The sequence below is a fragment of the Vanessa atalanta genome, chromosome 21, assembly GCF_905147765.1.
Source record: "Vanessa atalanta chromosome 21, ilVanAtal1.2, whole genome shotgun sequence".
NCBI classification, from domain to species: Eukaryota; Metazoa; Arthropoda; class Insecta; order Lepidoptera; family Nymphalidae; genus Vanessa; species Vanessa atalanta.
The window spans coordinates 3,316,728-3,344,518 of record NC_061891.1 but is presented as its reverse complement, the minus strand read 5'-3'; the positions used below and the strand labels follow the sequence as shown (position 1 = coordinate 3,344,518).

At 32.6% G+C, this 27,791-nt stretch overlaps 3 protein-coding genes across 5 annotated transcripts in view; 1 reads left to right on the top strand and 2 right to left on the bottom strand.

Annotated features, from left to right (window-relative positions):
* Positions 1 to 1,962: 1,962 nt before the first annotated feature.
* On the bottom strand, positions 1,963 to 7,122 carry LOC125072333 (DNA-directed RNA polymerase III subunit RPC3). 2 transcript variants are annotated; one of them, XR_007119953.1, is made up of 12 exons: positions 6,863 to 7,122; positions 6,535 to 6,650; positions 6,076 to 6,205; positions 5,503 to 5,704; positions 5,004 to 5,096; positions 4,472 to 4,636; positions 3,915 to 4,068; positions 3,355 to 3,475; positions 2,767 to 2,838; positions 2,491 to 2,658; positions 2,185 to 2,424; positions 1,963 to 2,152 (listed from the first exon to the last, which is right to left on the bottom strand). XR_007119953.1 is itself a non-coding variant. In XM_047682937.1 (11 exons), the coding sequence occupies exons 1-11, from the start codon at positions 7,007 to 7,009 to the stop codon at positions 2,287 to 2,289; spliced, it is 1,506 nt and encodes a 501-aa protein (XP_047538893.1). In that variant the 5' UTR covers positions 7,010 to 7,122; the 3' UTR covers positions 1,963 to 2,286. The 2 variants fall into 2 exon arrangements, 1 of the variants encoding a protein (XP_047538893.1); XM_047682937.1 differs by having other exon boundaries at positions 1,963 to 2,424.
* Positions 7,123 to 10,024: 2,902 nt separating this feature from the next.
* Positions 10,025 to 12,607, top strand: LOC125072399 (MIT domain-containing protein 1-like). Its single transcript, XM_047683024.1, has 4 exons — positions 10,025 to 10,265; positions 10,488 to 10,726; positions 11,409 to 11,608; positions 12,182 to 12,607. Exons 1-4 carry the CDS (start codon positions 10,139 to 10,141, stop codon positions 12,342 to 12,344), a joined length of 729 nt encoding a protein of 242 aa, XP_047538980.1. The 5' UTR covers positions 10,025 to 10,138; the 3' UTR covers positions 12,345 to 12,607.
* Positions 12,608 to 13,129: 522 nt separating this feature from the next.
* LOC125072290 overlaps positions 13,130 to 27,791 on the bottom strand; it is a 35,045-nt gene continuing 20,383 nt past the window's right edge. For both annotated transcript variants that reach the window (XM_047682859.1, XM_047682858.1), the window contains exons 2-9: positions 18,947 to 20,866; positions 18,577 to 18,858; positions 18,199 to 18,502; positions 17,077 to 17,364; positions 16,568 to 16,739; positions 15,295 to 15,500; positions 14,826 to 15,013; positions 13,130 to 14,608 (exon numbers count right to left, since the gene is read on the bottom strand). In XM_047682859.1, coding sequence (XP_047538815.1) covers positions 14,341 to 14,608; positions 14,826 to 15,013; positions 15,295 to 15,500; positions 16,568 to 16,739; positions 17,077 to 17,364; positions 18,199 to 18,502; positions 18,577 to 18,858; positions 18,947 to 20,865 — 3,627 coding nt within the window. In that variant the 5' untranslated portion in view covers position 20,866 and the 3' untranslated portion in view covers positions 13,130 to 14,340. The remainder of the gene's footprint in view (positions 14,609 to 14,825; positions 15,014 to 15,294; positions 15,501 to 16,567; positions 16,740 to 17,076; positions 17,365 to 18,198; positions 18,503 to 18,576; positions 18,859 to 18,946; positions 20,867 to 27,791) is intronic.

The window sequence follows — 27,791 nt, the reverse complement described above, 5'->3', positions numbered from 1 at the left end:
GATATCAAAATTGCAATTTTTTTTATTTTAGTAAATTTTAGCAAGACTTTTTGGTGGAATGGGGTTTATGTACCGAGATTTTACTTTTACCGGCGTTTTATTTACTTAGCTTTAGATATTATTTTATATTGGCTTAAGATTGAGTTGTCCGATTAAATTTGACTCTGTTAATTTTTATAAGTGTTTAAATTTTTGGATAAAAGTCGTTGAAATTATAGCGTTTAGATTCAATGATCCATCCTGTCGTTTTATTATGAAGATGCGATATATTTTTGTGATATAGTACAAATAAAATTATTTACACAATACGACATATATTGGGCGAAGTGAAAATTCTTTTTGAGCAGTATTAAGTGGAGCTGGTTTATAGATGACAGGACCTCGACCGTGTCACGAGGGTGCGTCGTCAGTCCAAAATAATTTGTACAAAGCGAGAGAAAGAGAAATACAGCTCAATGTATCAATTATGCACTTTTCCAATTAATTTACATCATACTGGTGAACCAAAATTTTCTCATTTATGGTTAATGAGATTCTCGTACAAATTACATTGGAATGATAGTGTCAGGATATTTGTTTGTTGTTTGGACGTTGACTGAAAAAAAATCATTCTTGCCAACACCGATACAACGAGAACGAACCGACCCGCTCAGCGACCAAATCTCTTGACACTCGCGCGCCTCACAACCGATGCCGAATGAATGAATTATTTTATTATTTTAATTTGGTTAATTCTGTTTATTTTGTGTATGTATGTATTTTGTTAAGTTGTGTAAAATACCTAGTTATAATTATAAATAAATCTACAAGGTCATACGCATGTTTTATTTTTATTTCGCTTTTCGCCATCCTTTGTATATAGATGTCGCTTCAATCTGAGTTACTTTAGCTTTCGATCTGAGATGTAGACGGATGTGACGTCAGACGTAGTGAATCGCGATGAGGTGATATCGTAGGCCGGATAGTTTGATGTCTTCATTGTATTTTAATATCTCTATAGATAATAGCTACTTTTAATCGAATTATTATAAGTGTTTATACCGCACGCTAAGTAAGCAGGCGAGGTCACTGCCGTTTCAACGATTATCAAACTATTTCAACTTTTTTTTTTTATAAAACATATTCTTGTGATTAGAACTATTATTCCAGGAGCATTCATTATATTTTAAAAATTATTATTGAAAATAAAAATTGTAGTTTAAATAGAAAATATAAAGAAATCAAAAATGTAAAGAAATAATTTTACTATTAAAAATAAACTGTTAAATAAAAAATTGTAAACACTATTATATATATTTTTAAATACGTCAGCAAAAACCATTTTTTTTTATTCCCTGAAATGGCAGTGATGGTGACGGCGACGGCCGGTAACGAAATGTAAATAACGATGTCTTTTTATTTAGTCAAATATAGAATAACAAATTAGCTTGATATTTTTTAAAACCGTTGTATGTGATAACAACGATCTTTTTTTAAATATATTTGGCAGAATGTAACGGATTTTTGCACCATATTATTTTTTTAATAGTTCTATAGTTATTATGACGTAGCAACATTAAATATTTTAAGGATATCGCCACATACAACGGTTAATAACTGTAATAAATTCCAAATACTAGGTGTCACTGTGTAACAGGTTTACTTCGTACATAATTATATACTTGTTAATATTAAAATTAATGATTATAAAGATGTTAATTAATTGAAACTTTGGTTGGTTACAAAATTATATTCGTCTTCGATATTTCAGGGTAGAGTATCGCTTCGAGTCGGATTTCGTTCGTGTATGTGTAGATAGAGACTTTTGTAATCGGACGACATAATAGGTTGTAAATTGTTTGGAAGATTGAGTTTCGATGGGGTCAAATAAAATTTTAAGAATGTATCAAGTCTTTTATTTGTTACGTATTATATATTTATTTTATATAATATAATTTATTACTATAGCCTACATGACTACATGTGAAGTAGGACAAGATGAAAGTTAACTTAACTTTTCGATGAAACAACATTTCTGAAATCAGTTACATACAATAAAGTATTCTAAAATAGCACATTAAGTAGTAAATTGTCATTCGTTGAAGTTTATACAGATGAGGCTCGTAAGCTATCAGTCTTGAAACCTCAGCGTGAGCGAATTCTGATTTCATCATATAAATAGTACTCTCGAAGAAGTAATATCGAGCTGCTGACGTCACAACACTGATTTTCGGTTTCGTGGCGGACTAGTGAGCAACTTAAAGTTGTCGTGTAGCTGAACATGTCGGAGCGGGGCCAGCGTCTCAGTTACCGCGGGAAGGCGAAGTAGCAGGAGATGAGGAACAGCGCGCGGTCCAGCTCGAGCTCGGCCGCCGACAGCGCGCGCAGGCGTCGCTCCGCGCCCGACACCGCCGACAGCTCGGGCGGCGTCAGCGTCTCCAGCACCTGCGGGAGCGCCGGCTCGTCACGGTGTCACGCAGGGCGCCCTCCCCTCGCCCCGCCCGTACTCACGTCGTCGATGTTCTGCTGCGGCTCCCCGCGCACGCGCATGCCGTGCACGATGGAGCGCACGCGGCGCTGCTTGTCCAGCAGGCGCGCGTGCGCGGCGCGCGTGGCGCTCGACACGCGCGACACGTTGTGCACGGCGCGCAGGCACAGCTCGCGCGCCGCGTGCGCCGCCTGCACGCACGGACACGGACACATACAGGCGCACGCACGTGTACACGACACGTCCTCAAATCCTTATTATAAACTGTAGCAGTACAAAGTCACTAAAAATAAACTTACATCATATAACTTTACGTGATATAAATAAATCGCCTTCGCCGACCCGCCGGCGGACGCAGCTTTTCTCATCGGCTGTAAGAATTTCATCATCGTTAATAATAAAGATAAATTATGTCAGCCTGATGAAGTAGTCTAACGGGACATCCGAGAATTCCAAGTCACCAATAATTTCCAATTGAAAATCTATTATTAAAGTTTATGTAATTAAACAAGTAAAATGTAAAAACTATGATTTGACTACGAATAACTACAATTTTTCAAGAACTCTAAATATGACCAAACAAAATACGCCTCAATACAACTTAGCATTTTTGAAAACACAAATGGATTTTGTAGTGTCTACCTTGAGGCATGCTTTTCTGAAATGCTTCTGATGGTTAATTTTCAAAAACCATACTGGTGCTTAATAGGCTTGCTTTATTTATTTTTTTAATTAAGCAAACAGCTTAAACCTTAACAAAGTAATAGTACATTAATTGATCATTGATCATAGATTCACGTAATCAACTCATACGAGATCTACGGTTAGATTGGGCAAAGGGGACACCTAGACAGCCTAAAATCACTCTGTTAAATAATGTATGTTACCTGCACGCTTATAAGATGTTCCTCGAGCAACTTGTACGTCAGTTCCTTGCACTCCTTGTTCGGTAACATTGCGTTTTTCTGTATATCTTCCTCTTCTATGTACTTTTTCGACCGAATCAATCTAGAAAATAAATAGCCAGTTAGATTGCCAGTCAATAGACAAAAATCGTCACTCAATATAGAAGCATTACACTTGCTCATTGATAGTCAAATATCACTGGTTCGGAAATAAACACCTCGGACCGGAGCAGAACCAGAGAAAGAAACTCATGGGTTTTTTTTTATTGTCATATTTTACAATTATTACTGTAAAATATATTTTCGTTACATTACATTACGATCATCTCATTGCCAAAGTATGCAATTAACTAAGAAGTTTAAAATGGAATAATTTTGAACATTTTCTGGGATTTTATACACAAAAAGGTTACTAACTGGTTAATCGGATAATTGAAATGACAGCGTCTACACACAAGGGTGGCCACCAATCAGAAGGTACCACCAGATGGGCAAGTTGCTTGTCTGCTTTCCTAAATGTAATATATAGAAGTACCAGTTACCGGAATATCCTAGCGGCCTTGGAGCCGAGCCTCTCGGTGACGGTGTGGTCGAGCAGCGCCTCGAGCAGCTGCTCGGCGGCTCGTTTGGTGCGCACGACGTACTGGCCGCCGCCGGCGTCTCCGGCGCGGCGGATAAAGCTAGCTCCGTTTTCCTCTGAAATACGATTCGATTTCGATTAAGACAAACGTGTCTCATTTCATGTCTTTTTCGAATAAGTAGAGACACATACATTGAATATCGAAGTGTTTTATGTTCATTATTAAGTTAAAGTCTTATTCAAATAACGATTACTTTATAATTATACTAAATACATTATTACGGTCCTCTGGCATAGATCCTACTATAACGTAGCCATCTGTCCTACTGTCAAATATAAAAGACACTGAGATTCAGACAAATTTACTATTTTTTACTAATTTGATACCCTAGGAACATCTACAATTCGATTAAAATATTTGTTTGTTCGTTTTCTTTTAGAAAAAATGATATTCTGCTCTATGGCAGTATTGGACAAACATAGTATATGGGTATGGTGGGTTACGTAGAAAGGTGTCACCTAGGACTTTGAGGTAGTGGTCGACGTGCGCGTGCAGCAGCGGGCGGTCGTGCACGCGCAGGGCGAGGTCCCGCAGGTCGCAGGCGGCCGCGGGGGACGACTCCACCGCCCACGCAGACGACGACAGGTACATCTGTTCCAGCATCAGCCGCATCAGCTCGCCCGCTGAAAGAGATAATGATGATTTTTTTTAATTACCGTTGAATTAAAGTACATAAAACGCTAAAATTAATTAAGAAAAGATTTATTAAGAACAAAACATTAAGTACTGTTAGCAAAAAAAAAAGGAAACACAATAATATTGAAATTTTATAATTAATATTGTAATTGAATATTAAATTAATCAATAAAATACAATATATGTATCACTATTGCAATGCGTGAGATCTAGTTATGATGTTATTAAATTACGATTGCATAAAACACATCACATATGTCAATTATTTACAGAATTAATTTCACTATTAGTTGCCAAATAATAAACAAAAGCAAATATTATAATCTAATTTAATAACATGTCGAACCGGCTCACCGTTTTCATCAATTCTTCGCGTGATTGCTTTTATCATCATATCATCTCGGAAATCCAAGTGAAACCTGTCATAGTTGACTTTCCAATAGGTGTCTGAAATTAATAAAATTATCATTTAATCTTTTTTTAGCATTGGTTAGCGAACGTGCAAATGGGCCAACTAATGGTAAGTTGTCACCTCTGCCCATAGACAATGGCGCCGTAAGAAATTTTCATCGCCAATGCGCAACCAATCTTGGGAACTGAGATGTTATGTCCCTTGTGCTTGGTTACACTGGATCGCTCATCCTTCCAATCAGATCACAGAAACAATAGATTTAGATTTCAATATGTAATCAGTGGATGGTACCTACCCAGACGATGTCGCACAAAACCCAACCAGTAAAATGTACGGCAACTAGTCCTGAGTTTTATGTAGATTTATACTAGAGATCTAAGACACTTTCGGTGATGAGATAATATTTTCTATTAGATAAAATCAAAATATATGAATACTTACTATCTTTACAATCAGCTAAATTGGAGGTCATAGCCTGCATCAGATCCCTTACATCGAGGTCTGGGACAATGGTTGCCACTGGCACTAATATGGGTATTTCACTGCCATCTTTAAGCTCGGCAACGGGGGCTTGCTGAATGTAGCCCGCTGTGGCTAGACTGATAAATGTGTCCTTGAGGTTGACTATATTCAAGTTTTTTTCCTGAAATTATTAGTGAGTTTTATACCAAATTTTAATAATTGAGACATAAAAATATGGCAACTGATCAATTCACCCTTACTTTATAAAATATAATTTAATTTTAATATTATTTAAATATATCTTTACATTTTGAAGACTATTGGTTCAAACTGCTTTGTATATCTACATAAAATGTTCAAAATATATGTAATTAATTTTGATAAAAGTTAACAATGTGTGAAAACCAGATATTGGATATCCAATTTATTTTGTGGTATGGCTAATAATTCTAAAGTACTTCAAGTCTGCTAAAAAATATATTTTGATCTGTAACTCTCAAACATCTGAGCTAAATATGTGATTAAAACTTGTAAACTTAATTGTCCTCTTACCTTGTCATCCTTATATTTATTCATAACCGTCACTAGCAGAACAGTGGCTGTACATGAAGCTTGCTGAAGAAGCTCTTCAACTATCATCTCTGCCTCACTACCATATTTACTCTTCATTTGCAGTAGATATCTACAAAATCATTAAAACATTATTATCCATAAGTAGTTCTTGTCTGAAGCCAATGTAAATACAGACACAACAGACATAGTTCCCAAACTTCTGTAATGTTATCTAAGAGATGGTGAATATTTTAAATATAAATTAAAGTAAAAAAATAGAAAGTGTATATCATAAAATTAGGTTTCAAGTAATTATTAATTCTAACAAGAATATTTTTTATTCATTTGAAAAGCATTGACATTTAAAAATATAACATTAGGTTGATCAGATTTAATCATTTTTAAAGTTTCTAAATTAATTAATTATTTATATTTTTTAACTCTTATGTAATGTATTACCTCGGATATCTTATCAGCAACAAAATATTTTCAGAATTCAATTTATATTCTACAGTGACATCAGCTTCAAAAGTTGCCAAATCAAATTTCAGAAGAGTTCTTAGACTTTCAATCACCTGGAAATTTTGCAATATTAATAATACTGAAATGAAATTATTTTCTTTATTATAATTTATATTTAAGAGAAATTGTATTTGTCTCCGTGAACAAGGAAGTCTCAATCTTTTTTTTACCATTCTTAGAAGAATATAAATTTATTTATCAATAAGTTAACTTAGAACTATTTGGTACCTCATTACTTCTTATATATTGTAATCACGGTTGTTACCTGCGTGCGCGGAAGACCTGTAGTTTTCACTATCATACCAATCGTCTTACTTCCATACATGAATAGATCGTTACCAACTTGCTGAACTATTTCACCAAAATGTCTTCCTAATATCTGAGAAACTACACGTCCTAACTGATGCGTCATTTTTGTTCCTGTTGAATATGAAGTATTACTTAAACTTATTACTTATTTTAATAATATTACGGCTAGACGTTATTATATCCTATAATTCACATTTCACATGGCCATTTGTTTACAATTTTTGACACAATCAATTGCCATGCAATTTAAACGTCAAATTTGATTTTTATATCACTTGTTCAAAAACTGAAAATATATTTATGTTGCTTGGCTAAACTTCTATTTATTAAATATAATATATAAAATATTATATATTACGTGAAATTATATAATATGTATTTACTTCATACCTTGTATACGTTGCATATTATTTCTTCAACGGGACGAAAAATATCGGAAGCTGTTGTGATAAAAAAGTGTTACTGTGATCAGATAATCCAGTATAATATTTGTTTTTATATTTAGAGACTCTTTAGTAACAATTATTGTAATTTTTTTCCCCACCTTGACATTACAAATTAGTCACAAACTTTTGTATGGCGCCTCATCTTCATAATATCTTATGAAAATAACATAAAGTCATTAACTATTTCATCAATAATACTATTTCTTAAAAAATAAATAAATTCAAATAAATAAAGTTATCAACACCATTTGAATATACAATTATATAATATTTATGTTAATCATATAAATATGCAAAGAGGCCCCAAGACAAAAGTCACAATGTCTTTTGCACTCAAACTGAAATTCCTTTATTCAATATAGGAGCATTACACTTACTTATTGATAGTCAAATTAAACACTAACACCAGTTCGGAAAAAAGAAATATACTGACCTGAGAAGAACCTGCGAAAGAAACTCAGCGGGTCTTTTTTTTTGTCAATTTTATTATTTACATACTTTGTATATGAATAGAAATAGCCAGGAGCCGATCGTTCAATTCCCAAAGTGTGCTATCAATCATAAACTCACTAAGTGTAAGCCTTCCTTAAAATTTTTTTTAAATATGGCAACGGAGGCATTTTGAACGCTTTCTTGGATCCTATTGTAGAACCGTCAACCGTATACATTGCACCACAAAAGAGTTACTGACTATGTTACTACTGTTTTAGTTAGTTACTATGCAGTCGAGTAACAGGAGTAACAAGTTTGTGTTTGTTCCTTGTACCAATGCTATGAGTATCACATTTTCTCATAAAATCATTCATATTTATCCGTACATACATAACATTACAGAATATATATTGTGAAGCAAATATCTTAATTTCTTTAAATTTATACATTAATGATTCTTTAGCTCCTAGGTTATAGATTTCGCGAATAGCTCTTTTCTGTAGCACACATAATACGGATAGCGTATATAGACATAGTATGGATAGCGGTTGCGTTACCCCAAAGTAACTGAAATATACTAAGCGAGCCGTATCAACATCGGTAAATGATCTAATTTTTTTGACCGCATATGCCGCAAAACTCATTCTACTTTTTTTATGGCATTGGTTGGCGGACGAGCATTTGGGCCACCTGATAGTAAGTGGTCACCACCGCCCATAGACAAAAGCGCTGTAAGAAATATTAACCATTCCATACATCACCTATGCGCTACCAACCTTGGGAACTAAGATGTTATGTCCCTTGTGCCTGTGATTACACTGGCTCACTCACCCTTCTAACCGGAACCCAACAATACAGTGTACTGTTATTTGACGGTTGAATATCTGATGAGTGGGTGGTACCTACCCAGACGGGCTTGCACAAAGCCCTACCACCAAGTACTACTCGCCAATCCGTTAATATTTGGGACCCATGGCAACAGTAAGGCCAAGAAATAGCATAGTTTCCACCGTCATACCGTACCTGCTTTCTATTATTTTTAAAAACTAAGGAGGTATCATCAGCAAAAAATACTATATCATGTTTGTTCCCAACAAGAAAGGGCGAGTCATTTATGTATATGAGAAACAGAAAAGGTCCAAGAATTGATCCTTGAGGGACCCCCATACCAATCGAGACCCCAGGAGACTTCTTTCTTTTAACGTCAAACCTCTGAATTCTATTGTTAAGATAAGAAGTCAGGAAGTCAAGCGCACATTCTCTAATTTCATAGGATAAAGTTTCCTGAACAGAGTTTCATGATAAACACAATCAAAGGCTTTGGATAAGACACAGAAAATCCCTAAGGCATCTTGACTCCTCACAGGCTTCATAGATAATCCTTATAAGCCCGATGTTCGTTAGTCGAGCGACCCATCGTACGCCAAATTGTTTTCTATGAAGCAGATTATGTCTGTTGAAGTAAAGCTAATAATTGATTTAGAATATTTTTTCAAATATTTTGTGTAGGTAGGGTAGGTAGCATTTGAGATTGGCCTATAGTTGTTGGGGTCTGAAGAACTATCAAATTTAAATATTGGAATGACGTTGGATAAAACTATTAAATATTATTGCAAGATAAAATGCAATCACATCGATAATTGAATTTATCGACTTTACAGAAATACCCCACAGATAACCCCACAGATCAGCAGTTTTTATATCTAATGTTTTTAAATCTAATCTAAAATTTTTATACTTAAACGTACGTATTATGTTATAGGTATTTACAGGGGTAAAATTAAACTTTGATTTGAATTCTCTTATATCATCAATGACTCGGCAACAGCTGAAGAAGATATAAGTAACGTAGTTGTTAAACTATGTCAAACTATGTTCGTCAAACTTTTTTGTTTGAAAGCTATTGACTAAATAATAAAAACATGGAAATAATACTAGAAAAAAGTTTTAAATAAGCAAATTAACATTTGCTTTTCTCAAATTTTAAAATATTAAAACAGAACTATACTTAAGCTAAAGAAGTAATTATTACTAAATATATATATTTTATATTTTGTTTAAATTTTGAATATATATATGCTGTTATAAAAGCAAAATAAAAAATATTTTATGCTAATTTTAAGCAGAATAAGCGTAGTCTTGGTTAAATACGAAATTTGAAAACATTAAATATGTAGTCTTGTGTTTATAAATATCATGTCATTGTCAAAATTAATGCAATACAATTTATTATTATTAAATAATATCTATTACATTCATACTCGTTTCCGTAATTAAATATAAGGCGAAGTTACGGACAAATACAATTTTATAGCAGACATTTTATATTTTATTTGTAGTGATAAATATTAATTATGAATATTGATAGTGCTGCCGTAAGTATTTTGAAACGAGGTGTTGAATTAGATACCAACAAAAGATACACTGAAGCTCTTGTTTGTTATCAAGAAGGTATACAGATTTTAGTTAATAAGATGAAAGGTTTGTTTACTTTTATTACTAGACTAATTACTAGCTCAATGTTCTCACTTGACAGGATATTTTAAAAACTTGTATTAACGATCATGATTATATTAATAGAATTAAAAATAATAATATGCTAACTCAAGATATCAGGTTCCAATAAATTGAAGAAATACTTTCTATTAAAATCCTGCAATGTAAATGTATAGCTATTTTAATGTACAATTTTATTAATTAAAGGTGAATGTAATGACACAACAAAAAGTTATTTAAGAAAAAAAGTTGAGGAGTACATGAATAGAGCAGAAGCAATCAAAAAGTTAGTTTTAAAACAAAAAGAAGCTGGCCAGTTTCATGAACAAGTACACATAGAAAACAATTCTACTGGTCACAGTTACAAGACATTGTTCGGAAGGTTTCTCGATGAGGAAATCCAGTATGTTAGTGTTGAAGATCCATATATAAGAAGTTTTCATCAGGTAACACTAATTGAATATACTTTTTTCATAAAACATAACATGTTACTCCATACCAAAGGTAAATATTTATGGTAAAAAAGCATCATTCAAACCTTACATTTATGATATATTTTTTCTCCTTATACCCTAATAAGCTACACTTTGACTATCTTTACTAGTTACTCTGAAGGAAATGTTGGCTGGTTAATCAATTAGAAGATATCAATAATACTATGACTTAAAGCTATAGTAAGAAATATATATAACTTCCACATCTAGTCTATTCCAACCATAAGACGACAAAAGCCAAATAAACATTATTTGATACTTAATTGACATTATAATTGGTGGAGTTTGAATAATCTGTGTACATGATTGATTTTGAGAAAATGTTTAGCATTGTTTTGTATGTCGAAGAACCTTTTATTGGAACTTTGGAAGTAAAATTAAAGTGGATGTAGGTAGTTAAGTGAAATAGTGTCATATTATAAAAATGGACCTGGACCAAAAACTAATCCTTCGGAATATCTAAATCTAAGATTTGTTTATATATTGATTGAATATGCTAGATCATATCAGTACCTGTTCCAGTGTTGCCATATGTAACATATCAGTATAGGACCTGAAAAAAATAAATCCTTCACTTCCTTAAAATTTGCTTCTTGATTACATTTTCATATTTTAATATTTATTTTGTTAACAGATTCAAAACTTTCTAAGGCTGTGTGAATTGCTAGCTAGGTCATGTAGCAATCTGAGACACATAGAACTAATTACTACAAAAGATGGAAAATCAGAAGGAGATCAACGGGAATGGCTCCTTAATCTTAAGAATGACTTAATAAAATACAATATAAAATTGATTGTAAAATATTCTGACACACTTCATGATAGGCAAATTACGTAAGTAAATGGATTATTGAGATAGTAAAATATTAGCTGTTTCCAATGGCCGGAAGACTAAATGTAATGTAAAATGTAAGTACCTTTGATCTTGAATTGATCTGACCAAAAGCTTGGGAGGAAAATTAAAGTACTAAGTGCATAAGTAGTTAGATATATATATATACATAGGAAATAGTTATGTATTATTTTAACTAAAGACACATATATTCATCAGGTACTTAATGCCTACTACAGTAGAGCTATTTACACATTGCAAGAAATACCTACTCATTTTGTTCCAATGGAATATGGTATATACTATTATATTATACAATACTTGATTTTCCTCAATTATACCAAAATCAATATTTACTAATACAATAAATAACAAAGTAAGTTTATTAGTCACACTTTCAAGTTTTACACACTACTCAAGTTATTATAATGAAATTTTGCTTGCATACTGTTAGGTACAGAAAAGAAAATAGGGTACCTGATATCTGATTATCAAAACCTTAAAATGTGGGAAATACATAAACAAAATCTCGGATAGAACTTAGTATCAAACTAATTCTTTGTATATATTTTCAGATTGAGCTCTGGGTGGATAATTAAAATTGGAAGAGGACTAGATTTTTTTAAAGCGCCCGAAAATAAGTTCTGCCTTGGTGTGTTTGATTTGGATTTGAGGCCGTGTCACGAGACCACAGTTGACATAGTGCATTCGAAAAATGTTAAGCAATCATATGGATGAAATATTTTAATTATTGCTGTTGCTGTAAATTACCCTTTTGATGTTATTGACAATGTAAATAATAAAAGAATAAGAATACAAAGATACAGTTAATAAAACTTTACATTCAATGTTTGTAAAATTTGTTATATTTTATGTCAATGAAATGTTTTCATATTTAAAGAGTTTTTAAAATTGAATATGCATATTTTTTATAATGTACTTTATTAATGGCATGTCTGATGTTTGGCTAACCAGTTGCATTCAGACAGGTGGAAAATAATTCTTGCCTATAGACACTTTTTCAGATATTGTACCCTAGATACTTTTTCAGATATTGTACCTGTCACATATGGACATAACTATTTTACTTTGAAAGACATATTTTTATACAAATGTTACAGTAGGCTATTGGCCTAATAACAAGCAATATGTAGTATACTAAACTACTTTTAAAATCAACCGCGACTGTAAAATTTATCTACTGCTAAGCAAACAACGCCATCTAGTGACCACATAACATCTCGTGGGCTTTATATTAATTAGATGGTATTATACCTTCCATTTAAATATTGTTTTAGAATGTACTTGGATACATTTTTTTAAAATAATCTAACATTTATCGCTTAAAAAACTTGTTAGCTGATTCAACATTGTATAGATTTTAAAAAGATTTAAAAAAAATATTTTTTATGTAACTAGGAGCCTCTAAACTAAGTCTGTTTTCTATGTTTGTGTGAGTTGGTAAGGTAGAGTATGCCCAGAAGTACATATTAAAAAACAAAACACTTTTTTTTATAATAGAGCATTATATTTTATTTTATAAACAACAATACGCAGAACTAATCAAGTTCTTGTTTAATATATTTTTACAAGTTATAAAAGTTTGAATAAAATTATAAGTTCTATTACATTGAGTTAGTCGAGAGCTGTGATGTTTTCATACATAAAGAACAATAGAATAATTAATGTTGTCGTCTAGGTAATAACAATATTAAGTTGTTGTCCGGGCGCTTAGATAACGCCTTTCCAGCGAACGTCAGGTCCGTGATCGAATGGGCGATGTAACTATGAACTATATAATTATATAAACTTACAGTAAATGTTACAATTTGCGCTAAGTTTAATTTTTAATATCCATTCTACGTTCTTACAATGTTATGTCAATTGTTTTTTTTGTAGTGCAACTCATGAACTGACAGACGTCAAAAACGCATTATCTCACCGGTCGGCTTTAGTATAGACTTACTATAGACGTGCATGGAATAACATGTAGGTTAAAGACTAGCCTAAATATGGCCTCTCAGGGACTATAACATAAATTATTAAACAAAAAGCTATAAACATTTTATTTACAATTATTATAAATATAAAAAGTACAAGAGGACTTGCAACTATAGATTATACTATATTAGTAAAAAGTATAGCATGAAATTTTATTCAATTGTCAACTTCTTTTTTTTTTAACTTGATTGTAAAAATTGGGCAAAAAAAACTTAAAAATGAGTTTTTATTAAGCAGTTTTAAACATACCAGCGAATATATTTAATAGTTTAATCAGTAAAAATCTTACTTTTTAATTTTCTGTTAGTTACTAAATATATAATCTTTGGAATGTTCTCAGCATGAAATCTCTTAGATTATTTACTACTTCTTTGATAGCTCATACAGCCAGATTTATAAATAATGGCTCATTTATTTATGAGCTATAAACGGCGAACCAAATCTACATATGTCTCTGTTGTTACAAAACTTATAACAAAATGTAATAAAAAAATAAGTAAAAATGCAATGTTAAAGTCCATTAAAATCTCATAGGGTTCAATTCTTCGGTTACATTTGAATCGGAGATAGAAGTCAGAGCGTTAAAATTCCGCAATTGATTAATTCGGCGCCTTAATGTTTCTAAGTCCACTACTAATAATAGAGGTATAATAATTTATTTGATGTAAAATAAATATATTGTAAAATCATAATCAATAACTTTGACACAAAGACAAAATATTAACTATGTTTATCACACATAGCTCTCTTGTTTAGCAGAGAACAGCATTAAAGATTCCATTAAGTGAGGTTTGATCATTTCATCAACATCTTTCTGGTCTGTGAAGGCCTCCGGATGGTGCTTGTAAATAGTCCGGAGGGCCTTAAGACAATGAATGAGGGTCTGGTCTGGGTTGACATCCGTGTGAGGGCGTGTTCGCTGCAACCTAACCAAGCGGGTAAGATGAGGAACGCCCTCGAGTTGAACGATCTGACTTGCTACATCTGGTACTATCGCCAGTCTGAAATAAATGATATAAAGTAAGTAAGTTGAAATTATACAAATACACTTTGATCATATCGTCAGTGGAAAGAAAAATGCACCAAAATAGTACTTTTGGAAAATGAGTTTTAATACTAAGTTACTAAACCTCATTTCTCAAAAGGATAATTCTGGCGCTTTAGCCTTTTTGCTTTCTACTGAGAATATTATACGTATATCAAAATAAGAATAGTTACCGTGACATAGCCTCAGCGGCGTGCGCGTGCAGACGCAGCTGCGCGCGCAACTCGGCGGCGCGCGGCGCCAGCGCGGGCGCCACGCGCACGAAGCAGCAGAGCGCGGCGCCGGCGCAGCGCGCGCCCGACAGCCACAGCACGCAGCGCGGCACGCGGGACAGCGACGACAGCAGCGCCGCCGTTTGCTCCTGAAACGAACCAATTCAGAATTCGATTAAACTACGCATACATAGTGATGCCAACTTGGGGGTTTCCCCCAAAATTTTACGGGGAAAAGAGATGAACAGGTTCATTTAGGGAGATTTTTAAGGGAACTTAACAAAAGATGAGTATGAAATAATGATATATTAAACAAGAACTCATAGTAGTGTACAATATAGTCGAGCTATTGGTAAATCGCATGAAATATTTTAATCTGATATTTATTTATTTTTATTCCTTCTTATATCTAAATATCACGGCTACTGACCTGTAGGAACACGGAAAGATTCGGTCCACGGCGTTTCACCGCATCCAATAGTCTATCGAGAGTTTTGTTCTTCATTAGCACCTCTATGATATCGGCGCCAGTGTTTGTGTCCTGCTTTTTTTCCAACTCCAACTCTCTGACGAGGTTCACGAGGCACGCAGTGCAAAGTAGCAATAGTTGACAGCAATCGGTACGAGAAAGAATATCTGCGAAAGAATATATACATGAAAAATACCTCACCTAAACGAATACTTGAGTAATTTGCTTAATGATTATGTTAAACATTAGCTTTGCGTAAGTTATTGTGCTGTTATTGCGTTTAAACATTAAGTGAGATGTTATATGTAATAATAATAAAATTATTAATAACATAAGAGATAACGATTATCGGGAAAATTATATAATCTTTTTTTTCCATCATCAATGTAATATATATTAATTTGATAATTAAAATTTATATCGTCATAATAATCTGAATAAATCTGCCTTTTACTTTTTTTAATTATCTGTATGTATGTATCTACTTCATAAAACATAGTATATAGTATATGCTCAGTATATCGTAAGTCGTAATGTTTTATAATATTTCTGACGCATAGTATATAAATGTATAAAATATATTCGTATAATACAAATCCACGATGCATGTTTACACAAATAATGAACGATAAAACGCCTGTTTTAAAAACATCGTAAGCACCATTAGACTTAGATGTCGGTAAGAAAACGTGTTGCTGCTATTCATCACTAGATGTCGCATACTTTGTTGTACTTGTATGGTAAACAAAACTTAATTTTGTAATATTCTACGTTCCGTCCCTAGTTTTAAATTCTCAGAATTATATGCGTAATCATTCAAAATACATACACGTATCAGTAGGAATAAAACTTGTCATTATATTGTACTGAAATATATTTCTAAAAAGACGATTTATTTATTTTGAAGGTATCAATCGACGTAAGTATTTTTTTCAAGTATAAATATATTGATACAGCAACATAAAATACTATGAAATTAATTTCTGGCTACATTTTTAAGCGATTAAATATATACTTATACATCGAATGATACATTATACTTATTGGAAAATAAGGCGCGTCAGTATAGTATGTTGTTAAACATTAAATATAGAGTTGCTTTCTTGAACATTCGTGTGGTTGAACATGGTCATTGGAATGTTTTATAAATTTATATAAAATACATATAAAAATTAATAAAATATTGTGAATTAACAATAAAATCAAATGTGTTTGTTATTATCTTTCAACTTACCAGTAATATTTGCAACGATGCTTTTCAAAAACACATGTAATTGTGTAAGGTCATAGTGACCTCTCAGCCAGGGCGCAGTGATCTGTGTCAGGACAGTGATGGCTTCTCGCATCTGGGGCTCTGGGTTCGATTTATCCGAGAGAATGTCTGATAGTATTTCTATACCACCACCCTGAAAACATCGTTTATTTAAGGAATTTGATGTCGTAGAAAGTAATAAATTAATTTAATTTTGAAGCATCAATTTTAAAATAGAAATAAAGAAATTATTTGAAATTAAAACTGTAATTACGTAGTACATATATATTAATGAAATGTACAATTAAATACATGCAATTTTTACGTAACCTCCTTCAGGTGTTTATAAAATAAATACTTTATAATAAATCGTGAAACGTCCGCCCCCCTAATAGTTTATTTATGAGTTCAATTAAAATAAAAAAAAAATACAAGTAAATTAAGTTTGGTATGCGGAATACACACAATAATCCAATTCAATTATAACGTACCTCTTCAAACTGCTTGACCGCATCCCCGTTGACGCAGACCGTTGCGAGCGCTCTCAAAGACAGCGCCTTTATTGAGCTCTTCTTGGTCTCAATTATGGCCGTTAACAGCGCCCTGGGCACTCCGCAGTCCACGAACGGTAACTCAGTGACATTCTTCATGATCTTAGCACACTTTTCGTGTAACGAATTTTCTGTATTTCCAGTGAGCATCGCTAAATGACCGATAGAAGTTAGTGTGCTCTTTAGAATCATGTCTGATGGTGGTTCTTCAATTATTGACACTAGAGTCTAAAAAATAATTACACATTCGATTAAATTCTTGCATTGATAAATAAAGAATGGAATTTGAGATTGTTTTAGGATAGGTACAAGTTCCCACAATTATGATTGTTTTTGAATATCGACGTTTTTATCTTGAATACTATTTTATCCTATGAGAAAAAGGCTAAAATAAACCATGTCCATTAACGCCTAAAAGCCATATGAATATTTTTAAACCGACTATTCGTCTAGTCACTTATCGTACATTACGATATATAAAAAATTATCAAAAAGTTTACTACTATTAAAAGATTAGATAATATAATGAAAGAAGTGAACGGGTACGCTTTATGGTCAGTACCTTTGCCTAAACCCAATTAATGAAACAAAAAAAAAATTAACTTGTAAATTTGTTTTTACAAGGAAGTAGATAGCAGACGCAACACGATGTTTTCCAGTTTAGGAATTCACGGAGCATAAAATATGTAATCGGGATTACAGAACATAGAATTGGCCATAACACTATACTCTATCGAATATTGCATTCCTACGATATTAAATATCCACTTGTTTATGTAAATTGTGAGATTATATCTCAGCTATTTATTCCAACGATGAATTCACTAGTCGTTAGCCGTATTAGATTTCAATTTAAACTATTACATTTTGATTGTATGGCCAATTAGTGACTTATGTTAGTAGTATTTTTTTGTTTTAATGAATATTCTAGAAATATTTTCTAACTTTCTTATTTTATGGGTATCTGTTAAATGATTTTAAATGTAAAATTGTGAAATCTGTTAAAAGTATGCATTGGATTACAGAAAAAAAGAACATTAAATTAATGAATATGGTACCAACCTTCATTTGCTGCACTAAAACAGCTTTGGTTGTTTCTAGAAATATTTCGATTAACGTATCCAAATGTTTCTGAACTAAACTCCATTCGGGTTTACTTTCATTTAGTTCAATTTTCACGTCTTCTCCGATATCTATTAGTTTTTGGAGATATATTTGTAGGGAGATTTTGATTTTGTCCCATCTTTCTGGTGTTTCTCCCGGAGGTTTCGTATTCAAAGTGATGCTGTGAGCTAGTACGAATTCATTGATATTCGCTACGAGGAGACATATTTGCTCTTCCGTAGTCTGTTGTGATTCAATTTGTCTGAAATAAAATAATTCGTTATAAGCGTCTTAAACATTTCCCGATTTTAAGTAATATTTAAAAAATATATTTACCTTATCACGTCACTATATTGGTGTACTATGATCTGCCCGTGTGTCTGCACCTTTTTTATATTACCGGTAATTGTGGCTGAACTAGCTGATACTAGTGCTTTCATCTCAGCACCGAGAGGTTTACTTTGAAGCGTCGTCATACATTCGTTCTCACATGAACCGACCAAATCGCACAGCCAATACTGAACTGGTTCCGGTTTTCTTTCACACAACCGTTCTAATGTTGTCTGATCTATGCTTCTTTCTCTGTATAATATCTCGTTGCGGTTGTTTAAAATTAACCTAAAATAATAACAGTGATTAGAATGCTTTATGGAAAAACTTATATATTATTAAATACCAACAGACATTGACAATGAAAGCAACTTACCCGCTGTTGAAATTTTCTAAGAGATTGACTCTCCGAGGAGTTTTCTTATTGCTACTCTTTACACCGTTCATAAACTCATGAGGAGCGAGCATTTTTGGTGTCGATGTACATGCTAAGTCTAACTGAACGTCCATGAAATTCATGTCTTCAAATTTTAACTTTTCTCTTTTAGAATCGTGCGATAAATCTTTGTTCGATTTCGAGTCTGTATCGTATGGAATCTTTTGTTTATCTTGAAACTGTGGGGGTGGCGTTAGACTACCATTTTTGCCGTTACCATTATTATCCGAAATTTTATCTTTTTCTTTTAAATTTGCATCATTTTCTGTTGACACGAGTCTTTCATTATAATTTGGTATTAACATTTCATGTTGTTCTGGATACCCAACAATGACCCAGGAACTCTGCTCGCATGTACGAGGTAAACCTAGTGATGGCACTCGACTTCCGTTTAAAATTCCACCTGCTTTGTTGTCAACAACGCCAGGTTTCTCCTTTTTCGAGGAAAATAATTTGAAAGGCTCCTTGATTTTTTCCCCTTTTGTGCGATGCTTCGCTTTAGGACCGACTTTTTTTGTAGGCTTCAAGTGAAGGCTATCCATAATATTTTTTCCCAATAAAGCTTTAGTTGGTTTGTGCATTTGTTCTTTTGGATATACCATTTTTGGTTTAGCTAATTCATCTTCATCTATGTATCCCAAAGAACGATAACCATCTTGAATATCTAATATTTGTTGATCTAATCTCTGTCCTTCAAAATTAAGTGACTGATTTAATCTATTCCTTTGAAATTTAGGAGTATTGGAAATAGGAATGTTTTCCTCATTTGACGTACTACGTCTAAATTCAGATCTCGCTGAAGATATTCTTTCCGTCGGAACATACGATACGTTAGTTATCGGTGTACGAACTCTTGGCTGATTGTTGACTGCGATTTCATTATCGTGACATAGTTTTATATATTCGATACTGTCATCGGATTTATTTTTGTTCGTCTCTAAGTCTTTTACTTTTGCTAATTTGATTGTTTTAGGGCTGTCAGTATCAGGACCCGATACGATTTTCTTAACTGGATACTTTTTAGAAGGGCTTAAAATATTTAAATTCTTTACAGATATATCTTTGGTATCGACTTTTATTGCACTCGTATTTGGAGTATTCTCGTTATTCTTTATGGTAATGTTTTGAACGTTATTATTTGACATTATACTTTTAACATTTTTTGTAGAATTTGAATTAAAATTGTTGTCATAAGTTTTTGTAACTTTATCGATATTTTGTTTATCGTCATTAACATTTCTTGGAGCTGGATATTTAGTTTCTATGTTATTATCATCTTTATCTTTTAATAATTCCATATGTTCTTCATCTTTATGAATTTCGCAATATTTTTGCAAATCGTAGGGAGTCTGAATTACACTACTACTTCTCAATCTAGGCTTAGGTGTAGGAGTAGCACCACTAGCATTATCAGACACGTTCGAACTGTCAACGACGTCTTTATTATTTAAAGAATTTAAAAAATCGTTGGCTTGCTTAACAGTTACATTTTCATTATTATTCGAGTCGCTGCTATTTGATGATTTATTTTTATCACTACTTTCAGGCGAAGAATAATACTGAGATGTCGGTGGAGAGCTGTCAGAGTCCGAGAACCCTGAATCTTGGCTCTTATGACTGCCGGGACTGCCGTGTCGAAGAGGCCATTGATTTGGCACATTATTCGCGCGCGCCAAATTGTCGTGGCTATTGTTCCTTTGTTCGGGCTGATTAGCTATCCAATGAGGAAGCTGAGGCTCCCATTCTTGGTCATCTCTCCGATTGTTTTGGTTCCAGTCGGGTTGAGCCACTGGACTGCCAATATTTGGCGATGCGTCACCCCACCAAACTTTGCTTCTTGTTCGTTGAAAATTTGACATCCTGTGAAACAAAAAAAAAAAAAAACAATGAGTTAGGTAAATGACTCGTGGGAAAATTGAAGGTGACGGGTGTAATGATCGGTTCAAACTTCAAATGACGTAATTTCTTGGTCCATTATAGCCGGGTATAGGCCGAAAATGCACGACGCGTGATGCGTGTCGGCTCTTTCCTTATGATCAAACTATAACTACATATTTAATACATGATGCATTCCAACATAACAACAATCTGAATCGATAGGTTAAATTATTAGGTGACAAGTTATTATTATTAATATTGTCATAATGGAACATTTAACATTTGAAAACACGCTTCGAGCAGATGTTTAAAACCGTTGCAGATTCTATTGTATGAGTGCATTATTCAAAGTTCAATCACTAAGCATTGATTTTGGCGCCCCTCGTATGCCTTTGACGTAGCAACTGGGACTTTGCGTATTCTTATAGTAAACGCTTAATCGTACTAATTGTAAGTAACAAACAATATGAGACTATATATAGATGTATTAGGATTCATAATCGATCGTTGCAAAATTATCTCTTTCCTAAGTTAAATAAGGCTAGCTTGCGGTTTGTCTGAGTCAAGATATGAATCACAATAACTGAGTGTTACTTATTTGTAATGGTAGTCGATTTGAATCAAGTAAAACACAAGACAGTAGCGACCACGGACACGTATGCAATTTCAATTCTTTATTTAAGCTTTATAAATCACAAACAATTGAACGGTAAAAAAGATTTAACGCCAACTAAGCATTCTCTATCGAACGGTCTTGCTACGCAGATTCACGACGGCGCGGCGGTTGTTTCAATTTTATTTAATAAAAATAGTAATAATAACTTTTGACTAAGAAAGATAAAAAAACTAAGACAATGGCATTGGTTTTATAAATATTCAGCATGATTTAAAATATGTTATTGAGAATATTCTTAATGAGACGACACCAAAAAGGAATCACGTATGTATCTACATAATATATTCAGTAATATATATGTTGATTGTTTCATCTTTCAAATTATAACATTTGTTCGTCTACAATGAGACACATAATAAAAATATATTATTTATTTAAATACTATACTAGCTATCACCCTGGCTTCGGATGGACTATAGGACTACTTTACGTTTATCATAAGCAGACCGGACCTCTTAACACTTATTGACACAAAACTTAAATGAATTATACACCGAAATCTTTCTCATGAATCCCTGTCCATTGTGGGAAATCGTGTAAAAATCCGTCCGGTAGTTTCGAACGCGATGGGAGAATGGGAGGGCCAGTCTATGTCACAAACTTTTTTTTATAATTCGTGTTCGTCGTATTTCGTCTGTGGTTCAGATACATATAGATAAAATATTTTAATTTTATTTTACGTATACTCCTTGAAAATTTTATAAATTCTTAACGATAGAAAAAATATTAAAATGAAAGGAGTATAATAAAACTAATTGCTATTTTACGCCGATTAATCTCTTACGAAAATTATGTTAAAACTCGTTATATTTTGACCTTACGTCGATATAATTGCTCGATAATTTCGTTATAAAGAATTGTGCATGAAAACAATACTTTGCCAATAATCAAATTGCTAAGGAATTTAACATATTTATAAGCCAACATTTGAAATGACACAATGGCTATACACGTAAATCTTAGCCAAATATTGCAGGTTCAAAACTGACATTGTTTTTCTCTTATTATGAACATTTTTAATATTACTTATTTGTTTAAGCATAAGAGCAACTATAAATGGTACAGTGATTACAACGTGTGCACCTTCACGCAGATTGCGTGATGTGCTTTATTTCAAAGAAAATCGACCAAAAGTTTCGAAATGCTCCAAACCTTTTCCTCAAAGAGAGAGGAGGCTGCAGCCCAACAGTGGGAAATATATGTTGTTCCTTTCCTTTTTTTTAGATCAACTTCACTAACCACTTCACACGACATAGGCCCATGATTTGCGAAAGCACTCGCTTCTCCGTATTACGCACCCACAACGAGTATTTTACTTTTAAACGACTTTAAAAAACGAAAGAGGCTATCAATTATACTTTTTTTGTCTAGATATTCTCAGTCATAATTCCTAAATAACATAACGCGAAATAATCTGTGTCTGTTTGGCTTCCAACATGGCAGAAATATATTATTTTTGTTATTTTTTTTTTTCGTTTACATAGCTCAGGCGTCCGCTCATTTAATATATAAACATATATTTAATGATGATGAGTCTGTATTACGCATTGCAAATGACCTAAGTTGCGCAAACTATCAGTTCAGTACTAAAGGTAGCGCGTACACACTAACGACCGTTAATTACTGAGAAATATTTTTAATAATTAGCGCTCATAGCTGGATCATTTCGTCATACTTGTCTGATGTTAATTGTTAAAATCTAGTTTTCTTGCACTTCATATGGAGTAAACAAGTTATCTAAGAAATGTTTATGGTTTTAAAATTCCATGCTAGCCTGGTAGTCTTGTTGAAGTATGCTTTTTCGTAAGATTTTTTATATTAATTATCTCATATAAACTACCTCGTTGGTAATCTGGTTGGTAATCTAATGGCTAGCTCTTAAGTCTACAGATCTTTAAAATTCTAGTCATTTAGGTTCAAGCCCCCCAATCGGGCCTGTAAAAGTTACAAGTTTTTTCTCTCAAAAAGTAGTCAGTAGTTGTTCGAATATAGAAGTCAGCAGTTCAGCAGTTTAGTACTCCAGTGTATCTATTTGGTTTGGTACTTTTCTTTGCCATCGATGTTAATAAGACCAGGAACGATATATTTTTAAATATCTCTTTATTAAAAAGTAGTAATATTTAATAAAAAGCGTAATAAAATGCGTCTCACGTCACCACCTATGTGAAATAGAACTATAGGGGATGCGGGATAACCGATAGATCGAGTACGTTATACGAAACAAATATAGGCGATCATTTAACTCAAAAATATTTTTAATTTAAATTCCTAAAGGTTCATTAAAATAAATCCATTTTGTTCGAGATTGCGTCATTAGTTTTTACTTCGAATCTTAACTAATATTATAAAATTCGAAAGTGATTTTATTTTGTGTTACGTTTTCACGTCTTACTAATCATCAACCGATCATCATCGACATAGGGCATACCTAACATCTGTCCCCTGCAATCGTGCGGACGAATCCACGTGCGGCAAATAGTAACAAATAAACAGAACCAGCTTATTTAACTATACTAGTTTGTCTATTCGTTGGTTATTTCAACAAAAATTAAGACAAAAATAATCTTACAAATATTTTCATATATTTACAATTATGTTCCGTACTAGGATAAGATAAAACATGAGCAAGCAATTTAAAAAGTTTCAAGGAATTTATTTTATCACAAAGTATTTGACCTTAACTCGAAAGGCCCTTGTATACTTCCTCCGCTTTCTGTCTCCCTGGTACATTTAGATACGCTTCAATGCTAACAATGAATGTTTGAACATTGTTTGTTTGACATTGAATTTAAAAGACAATTTTTACTTTTTTTTTTAGTAAATTATTAATTCTTGTCAATTAAATGAATTAAATTACTTTAACAAAATTATTAAAATAAAAGTTTATAACGCCATAATTACACCCCACATAATCAAATTCTCCTTAATAATAATGAATGTTTATGTTTGGACGGATAGACAGCTTACCCTAAGACATCTTTGTGTCGATCATTGGATATTACACGCGTGCAAAGCTAGTAGTATTGTAAATTTGTTTATTTAAACGCAGTAAACCGAAAGATACAGTACCTACGATTTGAAAAAAGACGACATATAGCCCATTTATAATAAAAAGTTATAATAAATAATAATTATCACCCAACAAGTCAGGCATCTTATCAAGTATTGAATATAGTTTAATAACTTATTTTAATACGTATTGCCTGTCCTTGCAAATCACAGGATGGGATTTATTTAATCTATTACTAATGACGGATATTATGTTCCAACGTTGATTGATGTGTTTTTACCTCGTAAAGTGATTTCTGTGTCATAATAGAAGCAGGTAATATATCTTTATAAATTCTAGCTATATTAATCAAAATTAATCCAAACGAAGCGACCGACACAACTTGATTTCGTTATATATATATATATATATATATATATATATATATATATATATATATATATATATATATATATATATGTAATAACTTGCTATATTATTATGTAGTTCGAAGTAACGAGTTTTTTAACAATATTTATTAAGTAATTAAATTGACATTAACAAATGAATATCTTATGTATTAATCGTGTAAGAAGTAGGTAAACGTCCAAGTTAAATTATGATTCAACTTTTTTGTTGTAATTGAATCAAGAATCAGAGCAAACATACGTCATAAATAGTAATGATCGTGAAGCGAAAGCATGACCAAATTAAAGAGATGGCACATTTACCGCGCTCCACTAGAGATGCGTCCGTGACCAGTTGCATTTGTAAGAAATAAACATTTGTTATATATGCATTTTGTAATACAAACATACCTATATGTACTTTTTCAAAAACTTTAATAAACTTTTTTTTTTAACTTTACAGTGTCTAATGTCGCAACAAATACAGTCTATTCTTAATAAATTAGATTTTGTTTGTATATTTTAGTAAGATAAAAAACAAATCAAATCTTTATATTTTTTATAATGTTTTTGATTTTAATACTAACTAAAAATACTCTTTTTGGTAGACAATGTTGTGAATCGACCTTGAAGAGGTCACTGCCAGGGATTATTGTTAAAAACTGCTTTAAGCAATTTGAATTTTAATCGCAACCCAAACACGCGTGCCAATTTCTTAATTAAAACTATTTATAAACGTGTAATCATCTTCACGTTGTATATAAAAGCCGTATAAGGCTTGGTATGCACACCTGACTTAACTAACTATGACAAGGTTAACTATTATTAATGTTTATCGAGAAACGTGAAATGGTGTAAAAAATAGCATAAGTCGTAAATGGCGTCCATTCTTGCAGCTGGTTTAACGGTCGCGTGTCATCTGCTCGTCTGCCATACGCCACGCTTGGCTGTATCGCACGCGCCCTTGCCACACACATGTCCCTATTTTGCGTGAACTATTGGAAATTGAATGTCGAACAAGGATAAAAGTAATGACTTTTTTAGTTTTATTTAAATTTTATGCAGTCATTTACGTTTCAATATCTCATTGCCTTTGAGTTTAATATAAACAAATAATTTGGATATTTTTTTCGAATAAACATCCAGTATTAGTGTTTCGATTCACATATAATAAAATTATTTTTACGATTAAATAAAGGTCATACTCACAATGCTCTAGTCTGTTTCGTTATATTGACAAAAACTTATTTCAAAGCGCTATGACGTTAATTATATATTAAATAATATCCATGATAACTCTTTTAAAGTACTTTATTGAATGAGCTCATAGTCAAAAACTTTACGTAAACAAGTATATTGAATGATTATTTAATGTTTATTTTTTTTATAAATATATTCACGCAAAAACTTTCATTCTTTAATTCATTCATTCGTTTATTTTTTTGAACTAAAAGTATGACACCACTATTGGGAATTTTCAAACGGGGAATAGTCTGTTACAAATGTAAGCAATTTCCATTTATATCGACAAGATTGAAAGGTTCCCTTTGATTTGTATTACAATAATAGGTCGGTTGAAATTACAAAAAGTTATAAAACTTAGATTACTTTAGGTATTTAATTTATTTCATGAATTAGTAACACAAATTTAAACAAGGTTTGAGAGATAGAGTTTGTTCAAGCCCGTCTGGGTAGGTACCACCCACTCATCAGATATTCTATAACAGCTTAGCTCCCAAGGTTGGGGGCGCTAATGACTTAACGTATTTGGTCTGTGGTGACCACTTACCACCAGATAGCCCATTTGCCCTACCCATTCTCCGCCTAAACAATTACGTAAAAAAAGTATATTCACACAATAAATGCCATTGAATGAAAATCCGTTACATAATATCGATCGAGACATCGTGTAGTGATTTCATCTCTATAGTTACGGCCAGGTGTGATCGAGTTCCGCTTTTTGGCGTTGAAGTATCGCCCCTTATCACCCCTCGTTTGATGGGACGTGTATACAGGACGGATAAAAAGCTTTCACAATTTATTTATTTTTTCAATTTAATATTATGTTGATATTATATGACGTTTATAGTAACTATGATAAAAGGAGAATATTTTGTAAAATGAAAATTCGCGGAGACTATTAAGTCATAAAATATTCCATTTGCGTCAGTTACTTTAAATATACTTTAGATATTTTTCTTATTAAATTTACACAGATGGGTCGAATATTTGTTAATATTAGTCAAAGGAATATTTGTAGAGTAATTTGCATAGCAGTCATATTGAATCAATGTTGACAAATTGACTTCGAAGTGACATATTGCTTCATTTATACTCTGTGGCAGCTATTGTCTGTTCGTATGCAACTTTCAACACTTGAATAGGCGATCACGCAATCGTTACAAATTAATTAGCATAAGAAACGCAGAAATATTAACTTGTTATGTATGTAGATTTGTATGAATAAGTATGTCTTCGTTGACTGTTGTTTATTGCTTTATTTATAACTAATTATTAGATTAAATATTTAATAATTCTAAACTTTTGCATATATATTAATAATCATTGTCGCATTCCTTCCGGCTTTAATTAATAATACCATTTTTTTTTTAAAATGGAATCTGTAATTTATGAACAGCCTGTATAAAGACGACGTCGGTTCCCTTTGGTGCATTATCGTCGCTTACCGGTTCTCTAACATCTGTCCATTACTGTTGCGTTCCATTCCACGTAGTACTAGAGTTGGGACTTCCGCGCCCAATGGCGTGTGTAGTGAAAGTAACGTGCGTTACGTAAAACGAGATAGACTTGGATGTAATTAACCTTTACAAAGGA